Genomic DNA, 22,984 nt, shown 5'->3' on the forward strand with positions numbered 1-22,984 from the left:
TGTAAATTAATTAAGTCTTTGTATGGCCTAAAACAAGCGCCTAAACAATGGCATGAGAAGTTTGATTCAGTGGTGTTATCAAATGGTTTCTCACATAACAGTGCGGATAAATGTATTAACTCAAAATTTACTAAAGATTATGGAGTAATTTTATGTCTATATGTTGATAATATATTGATCATCGGAACAAACTTAAAAGGAATTCGTGTAATAAATGAGTATCTAACTTATAAATTTAAGATAAAGGATTTGAATGAAGTTGATACAATATTAGGCATAAAGGTGCATAAGAATGAAGTTAGTTTTACTTTAAATCAATCTCATTATATAAAAAAGGTATTGAAAAAGTTCAATCATTTCACAACTAAAGAATCTAATACACCCTATGATCCTAATTTTAAATTAGAAGGAAACATGAAAATACCTATAGCACATCAGAATATGCTAGTGCTATAGGAAGTTTAAATATGCAATGCATTGTACTAGACATGATTTAGCATTTGATGTGTGTAAATTATCAAGGTTTACAGAAAAACCTAGCAATCAACATTGGAAAGCTATAACAAGAGTTCTTGGTTATCTCAAGAAAACCATAAATTTAGAATTACATTATAGTGATTATTCTGCAGTTTTAGAAGGTTATTCCGATGCAAGTTGGATTACAAATCTTAATGATAACAAATCCACTTCAGGATGAATTTTCACCATATGTGGTGGAGCAATAAGTTGGGTCTCAAAGAAACAAATGTGTATTACACATTCTACTATGGAGGCTGAGTTTGTAACTTTATCAGCCGCAAGTAAAGAAGCAGAATGGTTAAGAAATTGTTGTATGATATAAAGCTGTGGCCACGACAGCCATTTCAATCTTCTGTGATAGTGAATCAACTATATCTCGAGTATATAATAAGGTTTATAATGGAAAGTCTAGACATATAAGTTTGAGACATGAGTTTGTGAGATAACTAATAGATAATGGTGTAATTACCATCACTTATGTAAGATCTCAAGAAAATTTAGCAAACATTTTGACTAAAAGTTTGTCAAGGGATAAAATCAAAGAGACTACTGTTAAAATGAGATTAAAATCTATTATTGTTAAATGATGGGAACCTAACCTTATTCTAATAGACCACTAGTTTCAAGGTTTAATAAGTAATAACAAGTTATTTAACAATTGGAGCACTAAGGTATAAGATTTAGTACTATTTACAATATATTAGGAGGGTGAGTTAAAATTCTTAATGGAATGATAATATTATTTATCAAAAGATTCCACCTATATGAATATAGGAGTGGCGCTACTCTAATAGGAAATTTTAGATGTTTTATTCTCGTAAATATTCATGAAATCAGGATGAACACAAGGCCATATAAATGCTTAAAATTATAAACTCTTGAACTTGAAGGGTATAAGTAATGTGTGTGATTTTTGGTACTAGCATATGGAGTATATGTTTAATCGATTAGACACCTATTACTTCGTTAAAATTTTAAAATTTATACTAAAAGAATGTTTAATCTTAGTGACGCATTCTTTATGCATATACGTGTATGACATTTAAATTTTGTAAATAGTGGAGAATTGAAGGGTATTTACAAATTTGATTTATTAATATTAATAAATGGTTACTAACCGTTTAGTACCATTTGGCTAAAGAGACACAACCTTTTAAGAATTGTGTATGTTCAAAACATTGTATCTATTGGCTAAAGGAACACAACTCTTTTTTTTAGATCAGTAGTGAAAAATTCGACCATTTTAGAGAGTACATAGTTCTAATATCAAGTGATTAAATTTAATCCCTTTCGGCATTATCATCAAGGACCAAAATCAACCACAAAGAACAGATTAAACCATAAACGTAAAACTAATAAACAAGTACACAGTACACATAGAACCAAATCATTCCTCAAATGTAATACGTTGAATTGAATCTTTTTTGTTGTATTCTTCAATCACTTGTACTCTATAAGAAGCCAATATACTCGCTTCTCTCACTTTATCCATCTATAGTCTTCAATTATTGCCCTTGATTCTCACTCTTTTCTTGACTTGTATTCACTTTCTCCTTTGAACTCCACATTTGTGTATGTTCAAAACATTGTATCTATTGACAATAGAAAAGACACAACCATTTGTGTACGTAACAAATTATAATTGCTATATGCAATATATATAAATAAGTCCTTGTCCACTATTTTAAACACATAAGTACTAAGTGTATATTTTACTTAACTATTAAGAGATTTTTTTTGTTCAAGAGAGTTGAGAATTTCTTACTATTTCTAATTAAGAAATTCCTAGTTTTTATTGTATCTAGGAGACTGTTGTCATCAACCCTATATCAACTAAATGTGGGAACAAATATCTCTCTAAAAAAAGCAATCTAATCGTGCCTTAAAATCAAAACACAGTTAAAGTTTTATTATCTTCTCATCTTCATATATCCAATAATTTTAGAGAGATATTTATTGAAAATGGCACAAGATCAAAACATCACGTTAAAACCATGAATCAAGAGTTTGTCAAGTTAGATCACTTTGATGGAATAAACTTCAATCGTTGGTCACGTATCAGATCCTACTCAGTTTGCTGTGAAGTTGAGAGGATAGGAAACAATGGCTTGCTTCCATGCTTGCAAGGCAATGTAGGCGTTCCTGATGGCGCTGCTTCTCGAACACCAAAGAAAGGTCTATGGTAACATCCTCTCCTCTATCCCGAATTTATCTCTGTAGTAGAGCAGTTGCCACTGCTTGATGTGCATGATTTTCTCATTAGTATTGTTTATATGGCTTGGGCTTGGATGAGTTTGGTGGAAAGCCATTGACTTGTGGTAAATGAGAGCCTGTTAGAGAAATTTTTCCACACAATTTTAATTTTTCAAGTTTTTTGCACACATTCATGTATCAATTCTCGTTATAATCAGCAGTCGAAGCAGTGATGATTGCCATAACAAATAGTGAGAAAGAGAAGTTGGTAAAGATAATTTGGGGTTTAAGATTTTAAAAGGTGAAGGAATTATTACGAAAAATGCTTTTAGAATTATTGTGAGTCCTAGAATGTAACTTTCAGAACAAATTTGAGTAACTATTAATTTGAAGGACCACTTTAAAATTTGAGTACAATTTAAAAGATTACTTTAAAACTTAACTCGTGGGTAATCACATGGGTTTTGGTTCAGAAGAGAAAAGAGAGTGTTTGGATACAATAGTTATGGGTTAGAAAAGGGCTCATCCTTAAACGCTCCTTACTAAGTATGGAGTGCTGCACACCTTGTGAATTCGTTAAATCTGAACTCTTTATTTATTATATTTTATTTGAATGGTCTGGATTTAAAAAAGTAACCTGTTAATCAGGTTAATCATTTTTTACAAGTTTTAGATTTTTTTTGTAAGTCTCAAATATTGAGCTGAAGTTCAAAATAAAAAAATAGTATATAAATATTAAAAACATGTCTGTACAAAAAAAAATTATTGGACTTTAGAATTAAAATAAATAATACATAAAAAATAAGTTGAAAATGTATGTACTAAATCTAGAAAAAATAGATATAATAGAATTTTAAAAAAATAATATTAAATATATATTATGTATATAATATTAAAATTTAAATAAATTTTGTTTTGTGTAAAATAAAATTATAATATTAAATATAAATACAATGATAAAAAATTTTGTGTTATATATATATTATGTATATAATATTAAAATTTAAATAAATTTTGTTTTATGTGAAATAAAATTATAATATTAACTATAAACACAATGATAAAAAATTTTGTGTTATATATATATAATTTTATTTTGTGAGAAACAAAATTAAAACATTAAATATGAACAGTATGATAAAATATTTTGTATTATATTAATTTAATTAAAAAAACATATATATAACGTAAAAAATAAACAAATATATAATAATTTTATTTTGTGCAAAATAAAAATTCATATAATTTTTTATTAACAATTTTTTTATTGAAATATGTCATTTTACTATATTTATAATATATTATTTGGGATAATTATATTATTTTAGTTAATATATATTATTTAAAAAAAATATTTAAAATTTATTATTTTGTATTAAAAATATTATTAAAAATATATTATTATTTTTTTTAAAAAAATACTTTCTTTTCTTTGGTTCAAATACTATGACAATAAAAAATTTTTACGTAACTACGTCTACTCAATAAATATTATATTTATTTATTTCTATGTAAAATAAATAATTAATATTTAAAAAAGTTAATAAAAAAAGTATTCTTTTTTTTTTACCAAACTCTTAGGTGAATATAGAAATTATGTCATTTGAACTATAGTTCGTTGGCAAAGAAAGAAATACTCTTAATTATATATTAAATAGAATAATTATTTATTAGGCTCATTCTTATACAAATAAATTTTTTTTTTAGTTTTATATCTGTAATATTTTATACCAATTAGCTTCAAAATTTGATTATTTTTGAATAAATTAATAAAAAATAATACAAATAATTGTTTAAATATAATTGTATTTTAATTTTTCATTCTACTACGTACACGTTGAGAATAATTTGAAATAAAAGATAATGGACTTGTTGTAACTGTCATGTATATTGTGCTTTGACTGCGTCGTCATCTGAGAATCATGGCGCCTTCATGGAGACCGGGTTCAGTTTTATGTTTGGAGTTAGCCAACCAGCAGCGGCCACACAGCGTCTTCCTTTTCTATGACAGCAATTTTTTGGGCTTTGAAGGTCCATTTATGGTAGAGGTGGAATGGGGTGAGTTCAAAAACGTCAAAATCTGTGGCTAAACAGAACAATAATGGAAGCACCTGCTAACAAACAAAATAGTGAAAAAATGCTTGAAAACATCACATCAATAATAACAGAATAACGGAGGAATTCGATCAAATTTTTTTTAGTATTTTTCTGGTGTAAAGATAGTCCTGTATTAAACGAGCTTGTTCAGCCCGTGACAAAAAAAATAATAATAAATAAATTTAATTTACCTGATCACTTTTGATAGTAAGTTAACTTTTAAAGAGTGCTGCACTCCCTACTTTTGCCTGGAGTGCACTAGCTTTCGCCTTAGAAAAGTGGTTATTTGTTAGAAAAATGAAGAGTGTGTTGCCAAAAAAATTTCGAGCTATTTATTTTTTTGCACAATAACTAAATAAATTATACACACTATTGATCTTTTAGCCCAAATTATTAATGTATATTATCATCAAATAAATGTATTATTTTTTTTACAAAAAAATATATTATTTTTTTAAACTCAACAATAAATAAAAAAATGTTTTTTTATTTTTTTATATTTTCAAAAGGTAACATATTTATATATTTAAATTTTTATTCATTTAACTATTAGAAGTTTAATAATAATGAATTATGACTCAAAATCATTACTTAATAAGAAAATAATGTTTCTGACAGTAAGCAAGAAGCCCTGAGTTGATATTCCTGCATTTAATTTGTAGGTCTATTCTAAAGAATTTTATGAAAATAAAATAGAATTTAATTTTAATGCTAACAATACAAAGAGTTTACCAATTATATTTATATATTTAGATAAATTTTTGAGTAATAAAATACAAAATTAATTATTTTTATTAATATAATAATATATAATTAATAATTAATATAAAATAATTTTATATTTATATTTAATTATATAAAATTATATTAATAAAAATAATTATTTTTTATTTTAATTACATAAATAATTATTTAAAAGAACGACCTAACAATAGTGTGTTTTACGCGGATAAATAAATCAAATTAAATCTAAACATTTCAGCCAATTTTGAAGAGCTTGTTACCTTGATCTTATTTTCATTTTATTTTATTTATCCCATCGACTCTGTTTGATTTTACTTTTCGTTACATTCTGAAAGATTCGATTCGAAGTCTCAAAGGCCACAAACCCTAACCCGAAAATCCGAAGCTCCCTTCTTTGGGAGTACCAAATTGCACACACTACAGAAACAGAAGCACAATAAGGAATTCGAATACGAAACCTACGAATGGGGAAGAGGAAAGAGCGTCGCCTTGCCGCTCTCAGCAACGCTGGTCGCAGAGTCAAACTTGACCTCTTTGCGGAACCCTCTGGTATTCGATCACCATCGCTCGCTCCTTCACGCTTAAATTTCTTTTCAGTTTATTTGTTCCAATTTCTTCGATTTTAGAAATCCTAGTTTTGTTCAATTCCCATATACCTGGCAAACGGACTATACTTGATTTTTGTTTCTGCTGATGTTTGCAAATATGAATCTTCTTCTTGCTGAATTTTATAAAATATTATTTTTTATTCGCACATATATATGTTATTTGATGGATTATTGTAATTGTATTGTATACGAGGTTTAATGATCAACAGCTATTTTTGTTCAAATTGAAGTTAATGAGCTTCGTTTAGATATCTTTTTGTATGCTATGATAAGATATAACTTGGTGTGAATTTTAAAATTGTAGATGAAGTTTAGTGCACTTGTTTTATCAAATCAAATGATTTGCATATTATTATTATGACTCGTACTTCATCCTATGTCATTTGTGATTTCTACATTCTAGGGTTTGCTAGATACTTGTTGTAGAACATTGTTGTAGGGTTAATGTATGTCTCTGTATGATTTGGCACAGTACACTTGATTATCAAAACGACTTCTGGTGTACATAAGAAATATTTTGCAATTTGAAGCATTACATTTGAGATTATTATTATTATTATTTTGATCAATGAATATAATGTATCTCGTATATTATTTGTATTTTTATGTCAGCCATTTCACCTTAAAGAAATTAAGGTTGGTAGGGAATTCTTAAGGAATCAAATTACGGAGTGATTTTTTATGCATTTCTCTTATGTACCGTGTTCTGAATAGTTACTATTCCAGGAGAGTTGGGTGGCTCCAATGTACAAGGTGATGCTGGAGGGGATACTGATTCACAACATCGTGATGGGTTACCCAATTCACCCTCTTCTTCAGGTGGGTTCTGTCAGTTTTCTTCAAAAAGGACTATATTTAGACGACATGAGTGCTCAACATTAAATTGGTGGAAATATGGATCTATATATACAAGACATATTATGTTGTTTGCCCCAAGAAACTGTTCTCAGACTGTAGGGCTGCTGTGATCTTGGGAACATTCATTTCAGATGCGGTCGGTGCTGCCACATTGAAATATGAATGACTCCCAATTGTTCCCCCCTTTTGTCAGCATCAAGGAATTTTCGAGGTTCAGACGGTAAAAAGTTTTATCGGTTCGAATGTTTCTGGCTTTGCTTGCTTAGTGACTGACTGATATTTTCCCATATCTAACAGGTGAATCAGATGTACAAGATAATTGCTTGTTAATTTATTTTCTTCTTGAAGAATCTTTTTGTATTTATTGTCATTTGTAGCACCGCCTTTATAGTTTTTGAAAATTTCTGGCATATTTTTTCAAATTTTCTTGTCTTCATTGTCATCGCTATACTATTGATAATCCAGTGTTTGTAGTATCTGATAAGCTGGCGTTTTGTCTCAGGTCAACCACAGAATCCATTGATGCTGCTTGGGCAATATAGCGATGATGAAATGGATGATGGATCAAGTAAAGTGCCTGGTGATGCTAAGGTGCAGAGTCCAGTGTCTAATGAGGAGGTAATCTGCTACCTATTGACTACTCTCATCCAAAATGTTGATTTTGCTAATACCATGGCCTATTAGGTTGGGTTAGCTAAATGAATCGAAAAGTCTCCAGTGACATCACTATCGTGTTTTTTATCCATGTGATTTAGACTCATGAAGTTTATGTTGGTAATCATGGTGTAACACAACCCTTCTTTTCAACCCTTCTTTTCTATCTGCGCTTTGATTGTATATGTATAGATTTGGAATAAAGCAGGATGTAATCAGAGTTCATTCGCTCTAACCATTTATACTCCTAATATATATATATATATGAGATGAGAAGGGATGTGGCTATAGTGGTCCATGATCAATGCTAATATATTGTTTCAATTCTTCCCTTGCTTATTTGATAACGGACTGGGTTCTGCATCTGAGCATCTCTATTATTCGTTAATTATAGCATAGTTGTGAAATTATTTTGCCATCGGCCTTTAATTTTCTATGGTCCTTTGCTTTGAAGCCCTTTATGATGTAATATAATAATTTATATGGTAATGACTTTTTGATGGGTGGCTTCTTACTTCCAGAAGTTGATGTATAGTAACTCCTCTCGGAATTAGAGAACATAGTCCGGAATATATTTGTAGGGTACATAATATATAGTAAATATGCTATGTATTTTGGTTACTACTTATACAGAGGTTCTTTATATTTATCAGGCTAAGGATTCTATTGAGGAAAGATCCAAAGACAACATCAGTGTCTCTGTTGATCATGTATCTCAGAATGATGGACAGCAGATTAGAATGGAAAATTCTAGTTCAATTGATCCTGAAGGCAGCAAAGAAAATGCAAGTAATGGTGCTGCTGGTAATTTTCCAAGGGAAATGGTTTCCAATGACCAAATGTCCGCTTCAAGAAGCTTTGATGAACAACTTGGTACTGATATTAATTTTGGATGGAAGATGGTGATGCATGAGGAAAGCCAGCGCTATTATTATTGGAATGTTGAAACTGGGGAAACTTCATGGGAAGTGCCCCAGGTTTTGGCGCAAGCAGCTCAGTTATCGAGCGATTCAATGCTTCCTTCTGTTGATGATAAAACAGTCGGCGGTGCTGTTGGTATTGATAATTCCAGTTTTCCCTCTTCTGTGATGCAGGACACTTCAGCTACTTTCACACTTGATAATTCAGCAGAAACCATAGTGACTTCTCATAATGAGTTGTATGGGCATGGATCCCAAATGAATGGATGTAGTGGTGAACATACAAATGTAACTCATGGAAGGGAATCGATTGGGAATAATGGTAGTATGAGTTTTCCTTATGGAGGTGATCCTTCATATGTTCCAAATTACAGTGCTGAAGAGCAGCAGTCACAAATTGATTTGCCTTCTCATCTTGAAAAACAGTGTGAGATTTTATTAGGGAGGATGAAGTCACTAAAAGAGTAAGTATATAGCTTTAGCTTTTCTGCAGCATTTTTTTTGTTTTAGTTGTTTGGTTAAGTTTTTGTAATCTTTAATCATTGTTTCTTCCCAAATTTAATTACTATCGACATATTTTACAGGTCAAAGGGCAATTTGCAAGATCAGGACACCTTGTCAAAGTATATGTTAGAGATTGAGATTAGACTTTCTGATATTAGGTCGCTTGCTTCATATGGAGCATCTTTGCTTCCATTCTGGGTGCATTCCGACAATCAGATAAAACTACTTGAAAGTGTGATAAACAATTTCCAAACTGCGGAATCAGCAGAAGTTGAAGCTGAGGATAAAGATGTCCCTGACTCGGAAGCAGTGGGTGAGCAGCAGAATGGCTTGGGACATGATTCTGAATTATATAACAATAACAACAAAGACTGCACTCTTACTTCTGAAGTTTCGAATGGACCTCAGGCTGATGCTTCACCTGTAGTTTTGAAAGATACCTATGATGAAATTCCTACAAATTCTCAGCATTTTTCTTCATCTAATGTTTCTGATAATCATTTGGAAACTGGTATAGATGTTCATACAGAAGTTCAAACAAATACAAATCCTGAGCAATCAACTCTTGGACATGGGTATAATTTTGAAGATGATGATGACATGGATGTGGACATGGAAGTTGAAGATATGAATTCCTCAGGCAATGTAACTGATGCAGATGCATCAGTTGCAAAGGATCTTGGACAAACAGAGCATGAGGTTCAGTTGAATCCACTAGGCGACAGCCATTCTTTGTTGCCAGAACATCAGTTTGTTGTCCCCCCACCTCCAGACGATGAGTGGATCCCTCCACCACCGCCTGATAATGAGCAGGCCCCTCCCCCTCCGCTGCCACCCGATGATGAACAGGCGCCCCCTCCTCCACCTGGTGATCCACAACCACCTCCATATCATGCTCTCCCATCTTACGCCGAGACAGGGCAGCCTCTTTCTTACACACAATATAGTTTATCTTATGGACAGACAGGGCAGTCACTTTCTTACACACCTGTTGCTGGCTCCGAGTATTATGGACAGACAGCTCCTGAAGTCCCAACAAGTAATATATATGGACAAATTGCTATGCCACCTGGACAGCTCTACTATAGTGCAGTTCCTAACTTGTATAGTGAAAATCCTCAACTTGTGGTCAATCCATCTGACCCAGTTTCTTATTATGAGCTTCAAGAGGGTATGTTTCTATTTGTAACATGAATCTACTTGTACAAGTTACAACCTTTTTTTTTGTTCACTCTGGTTTTCTGAATTTTCCAGGAGCTGGATCAGCTAACATACCTGTTAACAATTCTAGTGATTCTTGTGTTGGTGGGGTAGACAGGGCATCTGGTGATGTTCCATCCACCTCATCTAGCATGGCGGCACCTGCAACTGTTTCGGTTGATGAGAGTGCCTCATTGCCATCAACTATTGCTGAAGCTGCTGCAGTAAGTGCTGCCTCATCGGCAGTTGCTAAAACCCAAACCAAAGGTAAAGATTCTGAACAAATGCTGCCATTTTACTACTTGATTATTCTGCTTTAAATTTTGTTGTTAAGATTGAGCTGGCCTGATTCATTACCCTTAATGCAATCTAGGGTCATGTTCATATAAATATAATCCTAAGCCTATATGGTAGTATGCTATTATGCTTATCAGAGGTAATCACAACCAGTTACAATTTCTTAGCAATGTTGGGTGAATCTTCATCCCCCCTCCAGCCCTCCTTGTGATGGGTATATTTTAGTATAATGCTATGTTCCCTAGCATTCCTTTCACTGTGTTATGGCATCCGTTTATTATGGAATTTTGAACGAGTCTATATGACTTTACATCTCATGTCAGTATGTGATCTTAAATCCTACTCCTTTTATTTGTTAATACACCTGATTTTGTAATTGTCATTGTTAAAAAAATTTCATGACTGTGAGGCTACAATATATTAAGCTGTCCTGCATTGCGTGATTCCTATTTCTTTACCTGACTCGATCTTTTCTTCAGTAGTGCGTAAAAAGCGGGCAGTTGCAGTTGGATCTTCCTTAAAGTCTAATAAAAAGGTTTCAAGTTTGGTGAACAAGGTAGAGCTACTTTTGCTACTGTGTGTGTTGCGTGTGGTGCTTAAATGCCATTGGGTTTTCCAGTTCTATTTTAAACTCATTTCAATTTATATTGCATTGACTTTTCTGTATTATTTATATGTACATTGTAAATATTAGTGGAAAGCGGCTAAAGAGGAGTTGCTTGAAGAAGAGGAAGAGCCTGAAAGTGTGTATGAGGTGTTCGAAAGGAAGCGCCAAAGGGAAATAGAGGTTTGCACATGGAACTTATCCTTTTATGAAATTTGCATCGTTCAATCTTTTGTTCCTCTAATTCCTTTGGTTTTAGGAGTGGCATGCAAAGCAAATTGCTAGTGGAGAGGCCAAAGATAATGCTAACTTTCAACCTCTTGGTGGTGATTGGTATGTAACTCCAAAAACCTCCAATTTCTTATCCATAACTTGCGCAACTTTCATAAACATACAATAATGCAATTCTGCAATGTAGGCGAGAGCGGGTCAAGCGCAAAAGGGCACAAAAAGCACGTGAATCTCTTGAGGCGCCGCACGACGCAGTTGAGCCCCGCCAACAGCAGCCTGATATGACTGAACTCTCCAAGGGTCTACCATCTAATTGGCAGGTGTGTACTTAGCGTCTCATCTCCTATCTGCTATCTTCTGTTGGCTGTGTTAAGTACCTAAGGAAAGTGTGGGAAACAACACCCTAAAAGCCTAGCTATTAAGGGGGAAGAACCACTCTCCATCCCATACTATCCAATGTGCGACTTTGGGCACCCCATAATACCCAAGCCCCTAACACTTTGCACCATGTAAGCATGCACTTTGAGGGTGAAATATCATGAGGAGACTGGATCAAGCATTTCTGAATACACGTATCATATTTCTTCTGCTTTAACGGATCTAACTTGCGTTTGTCTCCTTTTTCTTTTCCTTGTATATTTGTTTTACTTATGTATGCATGGCAATCTTTTGAAACTAAAAGGATCGATATCTTTTGTCTCAATAGGCAATTTGAGCCATGGTATTGGCTAGTGACTTGTGATATTTTAATTTTAGTGATATGTATCATGTGCATTGTTCTGATCTTTCTCATTGAAATTTTTACTTGCATTCCAGGCATATTGGGATGAGACCTCAAAGCAGGTTTATTATGGTAACACTATCACCTTGGAAACGACATGGGATCGACCGACAAAATGAGCGGTTATCGATTCGCCAGTGGCTAGTGTCGTAGGCTAATAGTTACGAGGACTTTAATGTTTATATATTGTTTAGTAAGCAGTTTTTGATAGATGTGTAACGATTCGTTGTCCCTGAATTTTAGTTTATTGTTACTGTGCTTATATTTTTAAGCACCGTGTTATATCATTTTGAACCAGTTTTCGGAGAAAGCCAGAGACTTGAGGGAATCTGAAAAGAGAAAGCCAAAGGGATTTGGTCCTCTTAATTTATACTCTGCTAATCCACATTATTGGATCTTCCCCATACCAGCAAGTGCTTAAAAAATGTGAAAATATACAAGTACACGTGAAGAGCGTTTTGATTAACTGTAGTATTTCAGAAAACTAGATTCCTTCCAAATTTAATTTTTTTTACTACATCGAGTACATTACTTTCGCGTTGGCGTTAATTAGACTCTAGTATCCAGTATCTCAAAATTTTTTTTCCTAGTTAAGTTTCGTTCAAGAATGCAATTGGGGCATATAAAAAAATGTAATAATTATATTGAATGAAGTAACCACTTATGATTAACAGTAAACACTCTCGGACTTAATTTATAATTTGTTCAAATTGACTGTGATACACGACTTCTAGAAAAATTGAAAATACATGTTCACTTTGCTAATAGATTGCTGTTGCAATATATATATGATGTTCTTGGCCTCAAAAAGATAATAGAGAAAGATATATATGTGAGGGAGGGTGAGGGTGAGGGGGAGGGTTTGGGGGGAGAGAGATAGAGAAAGAGATACAGAAAGATAAATCAATTCAATAATCAATATTCATAATTTATTCTAAATATTGAAATTGTATTTGTAACTCACCATTCATCAATTTGAATCAATTCAATTACTTCATTATAACATTGTGTGATTCCAAACACACTCAGAGTTTGCATGAGATCCCAACCATTTTCTCTCTTTTCTCATCAATTTAAATCAATTCAATTACTTCTAAGCTATGGACTTTTTCGATGTCCCAACAAGTCAAACACCTTGCCCATCAAATTGCATGAGATCCCAACCATTTTCTCTCTTTTCTCATCACCAACACTATTATTATTATTGTTGTTCCCATTTGAATGATCAATACAAGTTAGACATTCCCTCAAAGCACTATTCTGGTTAAGGACAACAACATTTCCTTCAATATTAGTGTCCACAACAACCGAATCTCCTTCTCTTATTTCCTTCATTAACATCTTCTCTGCCAATGTGTCCTCCAGCAATCTTGAAATTGTCCTTCTTAAGGGTCTTGCCCCATAAATAGGGTCATACCCATGTTCCACAACACGGTCCCTAAACCTACAAGTCACAGAAAGGTGAATGTCTTTATTGCCCTTCAACCTTTGACTCACATCTCCAAGCATTAGATTTGCAATTTGTTCAACTTCGAATCTTGTTAATGTTTTGAATACAATAATCTCATCAACTCTATTTAGAAATTCTGGTCTAAAATGTTGCTTCACCTCCTCAATCACTAGGCTCTTTCTATGCTCAAAGGAATCATCATCATCATCATTGTTGTTATTAGTAGAATCACACAATTGCTTATGAGATTCAACAATGATGTTGTTACCAATGTTGCAAGTCATTATGATGAGTGTGCTCTTGAAGTCAACTGTTTGACCCCTTCCATCTGTAAGCCTTCCATCTTCAAGAATTTGAAGCATTAAGTTGAAAACATCTGAATGAGCTTTCTCGATTTCGTCGAAGAGCACCACGGCATGCGACCGGTTCCTAACGGCTTCGGTTAGTTGCCCACCTTCGTCGAAACCGATGTAGCCGGGGGGTGCTCCGATCAATCTCGATGCGGTGGCTCTGTCTATGTATTCACCTATGTTACAAAATATATCTGTTTTTATTTTCTATTTCAATTTATAGAATTTTATGTTTTCAAGATTTTATGAAAAAATTTTTTTTTTCACAAGCTTAAAAACAGAAAGGTGGCTACTCAGGTGAACTTGTCTTTATGCAAGAAAATAGTCGAGAACGGTTAGATAATAATCTAGTCATCTTTACATAAAAACAATTTTACATGAGTCATCAAACAAAAAAATTAAAAATAAAATCTGAAATGTTTAATTATTTTATTAGTTCTTATAATTTTATCAAATTTTTAAATAAATTTTTATAATTAAAAAATTTATAATTGAATCTCTATATTATATTCTAGTTTTTAATTAAGTCTTTTTTAACTAAAAGAATAATTTTTTAAATATTTGTTTTTATGTTTAACATGGGTTGAATTATAGAATATTTTAAAAGCAATATTTTAGGATTGTTGTTTTTTTTTTCAAATAACAACTAATAAGAATTTAATTACAAATTTTTATCTAATATAAAAATCTATTATAAACTTTTTAAATTATAAAAACCTCATTAAAAATTTAGTAAAATAATAAGGACTAACAGAATAATTACACAAAGCAAAAAACAAAAACGCAAACCAAATACATTTTCAGTAGTTGGTAAATGACACAAGGTTTAAGGTAGAATATGAGGCATGTATATTGTATACATGAATGAAATGAAATTGAAGTACTTACTCATATCAAACCTAAGCAAGGCATCTTGAGAGCCAAAACAATGAGCAGCAAGTGCTTTTGCTATTTCAGTCTTACCAACACCAGAAGGGCCAGTGAAGATGAAGCTGGCTATGGGACTTTTCGAGTTTCTAAGGCCAACTCTGGCGCGGCGAATGGCGCGGCAAACGGAGTTTATTGCTTCATTCTGACCAACAACATATTTGTGAAGAGTGTGTTCCAAGTTGAGAAGATTTTCTCCTTCCTCCATTGATACTTCCTTCAATGGGACTCCACTCCAACATGACACTACATGTTGGATGTCACATTTTGTCACTACTTTTTGCCTATTCTTTTCCTGTCTTTGTTCAAAGGATTCAACTTAATTAATTCTCAACTTAATAGCAATGCATATAGCTAGGAATTATATATGTATGTATTTATTTAGTACCAACATGCATTTTAATTTACCTTTGCGTGACAAAGTTGGACATGAGATCCAGCTTCATCAATCAAGTCAATTGCCTTGTCCGGAAGAAACCGATCACTTACATATATTGTTATAACAATAATAAACTCAAATCAGTCCACAAAAATTTTAAAAATAGAACACTTTAGTCCCGCAAAAATTAAAATTTATAAAACAGTTTGCAACGTTTATTTTTATTAAATAATACTGTATCCTCTGTATCCTAATAGTGACGGCTGAAGTAGAAGTTAACTTGCATATGTGTCCATTATCTATGTGTGCAATATAAACAAATCAATCCGTAAGATAAAGTACAAATAAATTTTCAAAAAATTTAAAAAATCTCAAAACACTTCCAAAAAATTTTAAAATAGTTCTTTCGAATTATTTATATATAATTATTTTTAAACTAAATAATTTTAATTTTTAAAATTTTGATCTATTTATCTCAAATTTAATTATTTATATACAAAATTTTCTATGTATTTTCTAATAATAGTTGAGAATATCTAGAGAAGAAAATGTACTATATGACAAATACAAATTAAAACTATAATAATATAATATCCTTTTTTTTTTAATTTTAAATGCTCAAATTACTCATCAAATAATTTGAGATTAGACACTTTATTCTTATAAATTTTTATTTTTTAAAATTCTCTGAGAATTGCTGACATATTGGTCCTTCTTTCTTTTTGAAAGTGACTAATTTAAATTATAATGATAAAAATTTTAGAGACTACTTATTTATCTAATATTTGTATTAAAAATTTAATTGAAAGTGACGAAAAGAATAATTTGTATACAATGAATAATTTTTAAGAATTTCTAAAAATAAAAAATTTATTGAAAACCAAAATATATTATCTAAAATTCGTTGTGACTAATTTTGATGTTTACTCTAATAATAATAATAATAATAATAATAATAATAATAATAATAATAATAATCTACAATTTAAAAAATTACCTTATATATTGTTGAGACAAGTTTGCAGCAGCAGCAAGGGCTTCATCTGTGTATTGGAGTTTATGATGAGACTCATATATTCTACGAAGACCTTTTAGAATTTGTATGGTTTCCTCAACAGATGGCTCAAACACTTTAATTTGTTGAAATAGTCTATTCATCGTTGCATCATTCTCTATGTGCTTCCTATGCTCATTCACTGTTGTAGCAAAAATGCACTATATATATACAAATTAAACTTTATTAAATGATGCTTAATGAGAGCAAAATGAAATCCTATTTATTAAAATAAAAATTTAATTTTAATGCACTAATCTTTTATACAATTATTTAATTATTTTATTATTTTGTATGAATATTTATGTGGTCAATAAAAAATAATTATTTTTTCTGACGATACATAATTAAATATGCATATAAAATTATTTTACGTTTTATACTAATAAAATATCAAAATTAAATTCTTAAAATAAATGATCAAATAAAGTTTGAGTGAAATACCAAAAGAGCAGGGATATGAGGGAAAATAGAAGAGTACCTGAATAACACCTCTTTCAAGGGCATGTCCCAAATGGTATGCAAAATTTTGGGCCGAAGATGATGTTTCAAAAATGTTTTGAACCTCTTTCACAAAAAGTAGCACATCCCCACTTTGCCCAACTTCCTTAATTATACGCTTAATGATATTCTCAAAATCTCCTTGACTTTGTGTAACATACAAAAAATTAGCAACGTCCAATTTGATTACCTGCTCATGAAAAATATGCCAAGTTGAATTCTCTTTTTCTTAAGTCACTGAAAGCACTAATTAAGGGTAAATAGTTATTTTGACATTTAAAAAATTTTGATTATGATAAAATAGATCTAATATTTGTTTTTTACATAATGAATCTCTAATATTAGTTTCCGTTTGACAAAATAGGCTAATTGTTATCCCATCGCTCTAGAATTTAGACCATTTTGTCAAATTTTAACTGATATTTAGGAGTTTATTTTGTCAAAAATAAATATTAAAATCTATTTTGTCAAAATCAAAATTTGTTAGGTGTAAAAAGCATGAGTATGACCTTCTTTCCTCTGAGTTTTTGAGGAACAGAGCCACTCAAAATCCTGTGAGCAAGGCCCTCTATGATTGCTGTTTTGCCAACTCCAGGTTCTCCAACAAGACAAGGGTTGTTCTTCGTTAATCTACAAATTATCTTAATCACACGTTCCAATTGCTCTTTCCTCCCCACAAAAGGATGAAGTTTCCCCTATAACAAATTAAATTAAACTACATTTTCACTTAATATATACAACTACTCTGTTTTTTTTTTTTTTCCTTTTTCTTTTAATCTTTTTAATCAATGCAAAAATCTAGTGTAAATCTTGTTAATTTATACGGTTGACTATGTTAAGAAATTATTATTTTTTAATCTATTTATAGATAATACATATATTAATCATAATAGTAAATTAAATTATTTTATATTACAATAAAACTCTACATCCAAGTCATTTAACTAAATCAAATTGTTGTAACTTAATTCATCTCCACACGTCACTATCTCTAACAACCATTTGACTTAACACGCGACTATATAGTTGCCTTTTATATACGGATTTCATTCTTTTCTTTTCAAATTTTTCTCTATGTTTTTTACGTTCTCTTTGTCCTCTATGTTCTCTTCGTTCACGATCAATGCTCTTTGATCTGATTTGAAGATTTCGATCAAAATTTTTTTAAATCAAGCTGTGAAATCAAGTTTGAACAAAGATTTCGTTTTCGAAAACAATGAATGATGTAAGTTCACACTGTCAGTTGAATCAGGACAAATTGGATTATTATTTTCAAATAAATCAAGTGGATGAGGGTTAGTTCGAACCTCGATAACGTAGTACGTTAGTAGTTGATGCTGGTGTAGTTGTCTTATCTACGAGTTGAATAATTTTATTTTTCTTTGTAAAAATCAGTGTTCATAGTTAAAGGTTTGAATTTGAATAGAATGTTGGAGTTTTGAATTGTTTTTTCGATGAATCTATTTATGTTACGTTTAATGGTAGTTTCAGTGTATTTTGAAACATAATTTGGTGTAATATAGAATTATTTTTGGTGTCGTGCTTATAAGTTTTCAGTGTTTTTTGCCTCCGTTTGTCCTAAAGATTGGGATGGCTTGTTAACACATTTGAAGAATAAGTTGTTGCTGCTGTTTTTTCTTTTTTTTCTCCTTCTCATTTTTCTCATTTTTCTCTTTCATTATTGTTGTTGTTATCATCGTTGTTTTCTTTTTATATGTATAATAGTTTAAATCCATAATGCACCAAAATTCCTTAATGATGACGACACACAAATAAACTCAGTTTAAAACAAGTTCAAACTACAAGTACACCTTATTTAACTCCACAATGCATCACAATTACTTAATAATGATGACATACAAACAAACTCAATTCAAAACAAGTTCAGACCAAAAGTGCACATTATTTAAATCTAGAATGCACCGAAATTACTTAATGATGACGACATACAAACAAACTCAATTCAAACAAGCACAAACCAAAAGTTCATCTTATTTAAATCTAGAATGCACCAAAATTACTTAATAATAATTCAAAACTCCTTCTCCTTCTTCTTCTTCTTCTTTTTTTTTCTTCTTATTTTACCTTCTCATTTACTCTCTTAACAAGAATAAAAATAAGAAAAAATCAAACAAACAAAAAAAAGAAACGTATAATGATGCAAAATTACTAGATAGAAAACATGCGAAGAAGAAGAAGGAACCCAAAGAAGAAGGAGGAGGAATGCAAAGAAGGAAGAATGCAAAGAAGAAGGAGAAACACGTATAAAAAGGAGAAGAAGGAGAAGGAGAAGGAAAGGAACGCCAGAATCGTTTCACATAGTTAGAGCGTGTATTCACACTCTATATGACTTATATAATGGTGGTCTAATTTATTGTTATAAATGTTGAATTGAATAAGTCATTATTTTTTTTTGGAATTAAATGAGAATAAAATAAGAGATACTATTTTATTTGGGTTTCAAATATAAATAGTGACTTTTGGGTTTTGGTCCCCAATATACCAAAGCCACCTCCATAACTCTTTCTATTAAAAAAGTTGTGATTCAATCCTATTATGGATACAGAAGACTTTGGTTGAGAAAAATTGAAAAACCAAACTTTTTCAATCAAGCTTATGAATTTAGGTATACTTTCGTATTTAAGTATTTTTTTTGTTAATGATTTAACATGGATAATTTTAGAATTAAGCAACTTTAAAAATTTTTAACAAATAATATCAAAGGTATCTATATTTGAATCGTCAAGAAATAATAATAAGAAAGAAAAGGGAGATTCAATTCATAATTAACGAAAATCATTCAACTTACATGTACTGAATAATAATAATAATAAAGATTTCACCTTTTTGTTTATATTATTGTCCATGACATGAATATTCATTCTAGATAAAGATATATGATATGGTATGAACATTAACTTGATGTTATCCATATTTATTTTGTTAGAAATTTTTATCCTGGGGCAAAACAGTCAGATAAGTCAAGGAGAACTAAATTTTACGCAAATCAGCCAATTGAAAAACTGCTTCATGAATCCACCAATGAACAAAATCATATAGTTTGAATCAGCATGTATCGAACTAGGATTACATGTAATTCGAAACAAGGTGGTTCGAATTACTTTAACACGCGTGCATACTATAATTCGAATCGAGGTGATTCGAATTACGTTGTTGGACGAAACCTTACATAATTCGAATCTAGCTGATTCGAATTACTCCTTTTTTGCATCTAGTAGTAATTCGAATTGGGCTGTTTCGAATTACACTGGATTCGGCTATAAAAGGAGTTCGAACCCACCTCATTCGAATCACTTCTCCACTCTCAGACCCCACCAAATCCCAGAGAAAACGACCCAGATTCGCTCCGACAAAGGCTCGACCAGGATACTTAGCGGATGGGGGATGATCCAGTTAGACTATATCGTTTGGATGGAGTGGCTCATATAGACGGGGTCATCAACGACGAGGTTAGTAGTTACGGTTTTTTTTTAATGGTTTATTTTTGTGGTTCTGCATGTGGTTTATGTTGGCGGTATTGCATGTGGTTTATTTCAGTGGTTTTGTTTGCGTGTTTGTTGGCGGTTTATGTTAGTGGTTTACGTTAGTGGTTTTGCATGTGGTATTATTAGTGGTTTGGCATGTGGTTTATGTTAGTGATTTTGAATGTGGTTAACTTTTGTGGTTTATGTTAGTGGTTTTGTTTGTGGTTTATGTTAGTGGTTTATGTTAGTGGTTCATGTTAGTGGTTTTGTTTGTGGTATTGTTAGTGGTTTTGTTAGTGGTTTATTTTAGTGGTTTTGTTTGTGGTTTTGTTGCCGGTTTATGTTAGCGGTTTTGTTAGTGGTTTCGAAAGTGGTTTATGTTAGTGGTTTATGCTAGTGATTTTGCAAGTGGTTTATGCTAGTGGTTTTACAAGTGGTTTATTTTAGAGGTTTTATTAGTGGTTTATGTTAGTGGTTTTATTAGCGGTTTTGTTAGTGGTTTTACATGCGGTTTTTGTTACTTGTTTATGTTAGTGGTATCTGCAACTGGTCTTTATCACTGATTTATGTTGTTAGTCGTTTCTTTTAGCGGTTTTTTAATTGTGTTTAACTATGCGGTCCATGGTATGCGCAGCCTCAGCGATGTATCTCGAGCATGCGGCGGCAGCAGGGCATGCGACTCGACGAGAGGTACGTTCCGTACTTGCAGATGGCCGGCTTATACCATCTTGCGAGACTGAACGATAGATGGTTCAAATTGGATGAGCCCCTTGTCAGTGCTTTCGTAGAGCGGTGGCGTTCGGAGACGCACACCTTCCACATGCCGTTTGGTGAGTGCACGATCACACTACAGGATGTGTCCTACCAGTTGGGGTTGTCCGTGGATGGACGTTATGTCAGTGGTTGCTTGACGGACTTCCAGATATACATACAGGGTGGCTGTTCAGCTTGGGTGTGGTTCCAGGAGTTGCTAGATGTGTTACCTCCTGCGAACCAAATTCAGAAGTTTGCAGTGAACTGCACATGGTTCCATAAGACTTTTGAAGAGTGCCCCAACGGCGCCGACGAGGAGACAGTCAGGCGCCATGCTCGTGCGTATATCATGATGCTTTTGGGCACTCAGCTATTTGCAGACAAGTCCGGCAACCGTATTCACATTAGGTGGCTACCCTACGTGGCCAGGCTTGAGGAGATGGGTTCCTATAGCTAGGGGTCGGCAGCACTAGCGTGGTTGTATAGGTGCATGTGCCGAGTGGCAAACAGACATGTGGTCAAGTTAGCTGGCCCGTTACAGTTGCTTCAATCCTGGATCTTTTGGCGCTTTCCGGGGTTTAGACCTGCTGAGTATGATGCGTTCAGCTGGCCATTGGCCTCGAGGTACTGTTGTCGGACTTCTCTATTTCGGCTTAAATAATTTTAAAACAATATCTGCTTATAATGTTTATACAGTTTTGTAATACTATTTTGTCAAACTTTTCTTACGTTATAACAACAATCTGAGTTGCAGGTGGGCAGGTCACAATCCTTCCGCTAGCGAGAAGGGACCTCAGGTGCAGATGTGGAGGCTGAGGATAGACCTTTTACAGGCTACGGATGTGAGTATACTGACCGCTTACCTTTAATTAAATAACCTTTCATGCTTCGCATCACAATATGGTCTAACGTTGTTGATATGTATTTGGAGTTTATTTGGATGCCGTATAACTCCCTCGAGGTCCTCCAGGTTGTGCATCCGAAGGTATTGGAGCCACGTCACATGGCGTTATGGCGGTCTGTCACGGCATTGATATATTTCTTCGTCATCGAGTGGCATCAGATTGATCGGGTCCTACCGCAGTTCGGCGGAGTACAGTCCCGCCCCCAGCCGGCGCTGAACATCGACTTCTTGTTGTGGAAGGATGTCAGAGGTGGAGATCGGTGGCTCCCATACAGTTTGCAGTTCTGGCATCTTCATTGGGAGAGCCGTGCGGACCACGTTCTCCGGTTTGATGTTGTCGCAGACCCAGGTCCGTCACACGAGTTCTTGGAGTGGTGGGGTCAGCATGGTAAGAGATTCCTGTCACCAGATATGTACCTTGGGGATCCCAGGGCCGTGCCTATTCCTGTCGAGGCTACGCAGAGGGGTGCCGGACGAGTGCCTGACATGGACCGTGTTGACGACGTTCCGGATAGGCGTCGGGTTGAGCGGAGAGCGCATGTGGGGACACGACGGAGCCAACGTGAGTGGAGGTGGCTCGACCAGGCCATGGAGGAGGATGACGCAGCGGCTAGGGGTGGAGGCCGACGCAGGGGGCGTGCTGGAGTGGATGACCAGGCTGGTCATGGTGACGATGACAACGGTGGTGATCAGGGCGGGCCTGGTGGAGGACATCTTGGAAGCCATCTTGGTCTCCGGTGTGGGAGATGGTTCGGCCCAGGGTGACGGTGGACTTAGATCAGGGCCGCTCGATGATTACTTTGTTGTGCCTGTCTGGTATAACCAGCAGACCTCGTTGCGGGGTCACGTGCTGACGAAGATGGGACAGAAAGAAGGACCAAGACTCAGCATTCTCACCCTCAACCAGTGCAAATGCAATAGGCAGAATGTTGGAGTTACCGTCCTGTGCTATCGCGACGAGCAACGTACCC

The 22,984-nt window shown here is 33.3% G+C and overlaps 3 protein-coding genes across 10 annotated transcripts; 2 read left to right on the plus strand and 1 right to left on the minus strand.

The window, feature by feature from the left end:
- Positions 1-5,752: 5,752 nt before the first annotated feature.
- Positions 5,753-12,676, plus strand: LOC112720108 (uncharacterized). 8 transcript variants are annotated; one of them, XM_025770933.3, is made up of 11 exons: positions 5,753-6,102; positions 6,888-7,316; positions 7,522-7,637; positions 8,327-9,057; positions 9,178-10,268; positions 10,352-10,564; positions 11,074-11,150; positions 11,289-11,381; positions 11,458-11,531; positions 11,617-11,749; positions 12,246-12,676. In XM_025770933.3, exons 3-11 carry the CDS (start codon positions 7,542-7,544, stop codon positions 12,327-12,329), a joined length of 2,592 nt encoding a protein of 863 aa, XP_025626718.1. In that variant the 5' UTR covers positions 5,753-6,102; positions 6,888-7,316; positions 7,522-7,541; the 3' UTR covers positions 12,330-12,676. The 8 variants fall into 8 exon arrangements, with proteins under 8 accessions (XP_025626718.1, XP_072062493.1, XP_025626715.1 ...); XM_072206392.1 differs by having other exon boundaries at positions 11,077-11,150; XM_025770930.3 differs by having other exon boundaries at positions 6,888-6,980.
- A 431-nt stretch (positions 12,677-13,107) lies between these two features.
- LOC112723780 (chaperone protein ClpC, chloroplastic-like) lies at positions 13,108-15,227 on the minus strand. The gene is made up of 2 exons (XM_025775205.3): positions 14,899-15,227; positions 13,108-14,186 (listed from the first exon to the last, which is right to left on the minus strand). Exons 1-2 carry the CDS (start codon positions 15,143-15,145, stop codon positions 13,309-13,311), a joined length of 1,125 nt encoding a protein of 374 aa, XP_025630990.1. The 5' UTR covers positions 15,146-15,227; the 3' UTR covers positions 13,108-13,308.
- Positions 15,228-20,269: 5,042 nt separating this feature from the next.
- LOC140176004 (protein MAIN-LIKE 1-like) lies at positions 20,270-21,566 on the plus strand. Its single transcript, XM_072205846.1, has 2 exons — positions 20,270-20,341; positions 21,210-21,566. The coding sequence occupies exons 1-2, from the start codon at positions 20,270-20,272 to the stop codon at positions 21,564-21,566; spliced, it is 429 nt and encodes a 142-aa protein (XP_072061947.1).
- Positions 21,567-22,984: the final 1,418 nt, after the last annotated feature.

The sequence above is a fragment of the Arachis hypogaea genome, chromosome 11, assembly GCF_003086295.3.
Source record: "Arachis hypogaea cultivar Tifrunner chromosome 11, arahy.Tifrunner.gnm2.J5K5, whole genome shotgun sequence".
In the NCBI taxonomy this organism is placed as follows: domain Eukaryota; kingdom Viridiplantae; phylum Streptophyta; class Magnoliopsida; order Fabales; family Fabaceae; genus Arachis; species Arachis hypogaea.

What these genes read in the sequence shown, in the direction of transcription:
- LOC112723780 (XM_025775205.3), bottom strand. Translation starts at nt 15,145, where the DNA reads ATGGAGGAAGGAGAAAATCTTCTCAACTTGGAACACACTCTTCACAAA. An exon ending in CTTGCTTAGGTTTGATATGA is followed by an intron (nt 14,187 to 14,898) that starts GTAAGTACTTCA and finishes TTTGTAACATAG; the next exon opens with GTGAATACATAGACAGAGCC.
- LOC140176004 (XM_072205846.1), top strand. Translation starts at nt 20,270, where the DNA reads ATGGGGGATGATCCAGTTAGACTATATCGTTTGGATGGAGTGGCTCAT. An exon ending in ACGGGGTCATCAACGACGAG is followed by an intron (nt 20,342 to 21,209) that starts GTTAGTAGTTAC and finishes ATCACACTACAG; the next exon opens with GATGTGTCCTACCAGTTGGG.
- LOC112720108 (XM_025770930.3), top strand. Translation starts at nt 6,018, where the DNA reads ATGGGGAAGAGGAAAGAGCGTCGCCTTGCCGCTCTCAGCAACGCTGGT. An exon ending in TGCTAAAACCCAAACCAAAG is followed by an intron (nt 10,565 to 11,073) that starts GTAAAGATTCTG and finishes TCTTTTCTTCAG; the next exon opens with TAGTGCGTAAAAAGCGGGCA. An exon ending in TTTCAAGTTTGGTGAACAAG is followed by an intron (nt 11,151 to 11,288) that starts GTAGAGCTACTT and finishes TGTAAATATTAG; the next exon opens with TGGAAAGCGGCTAAAGAGGA.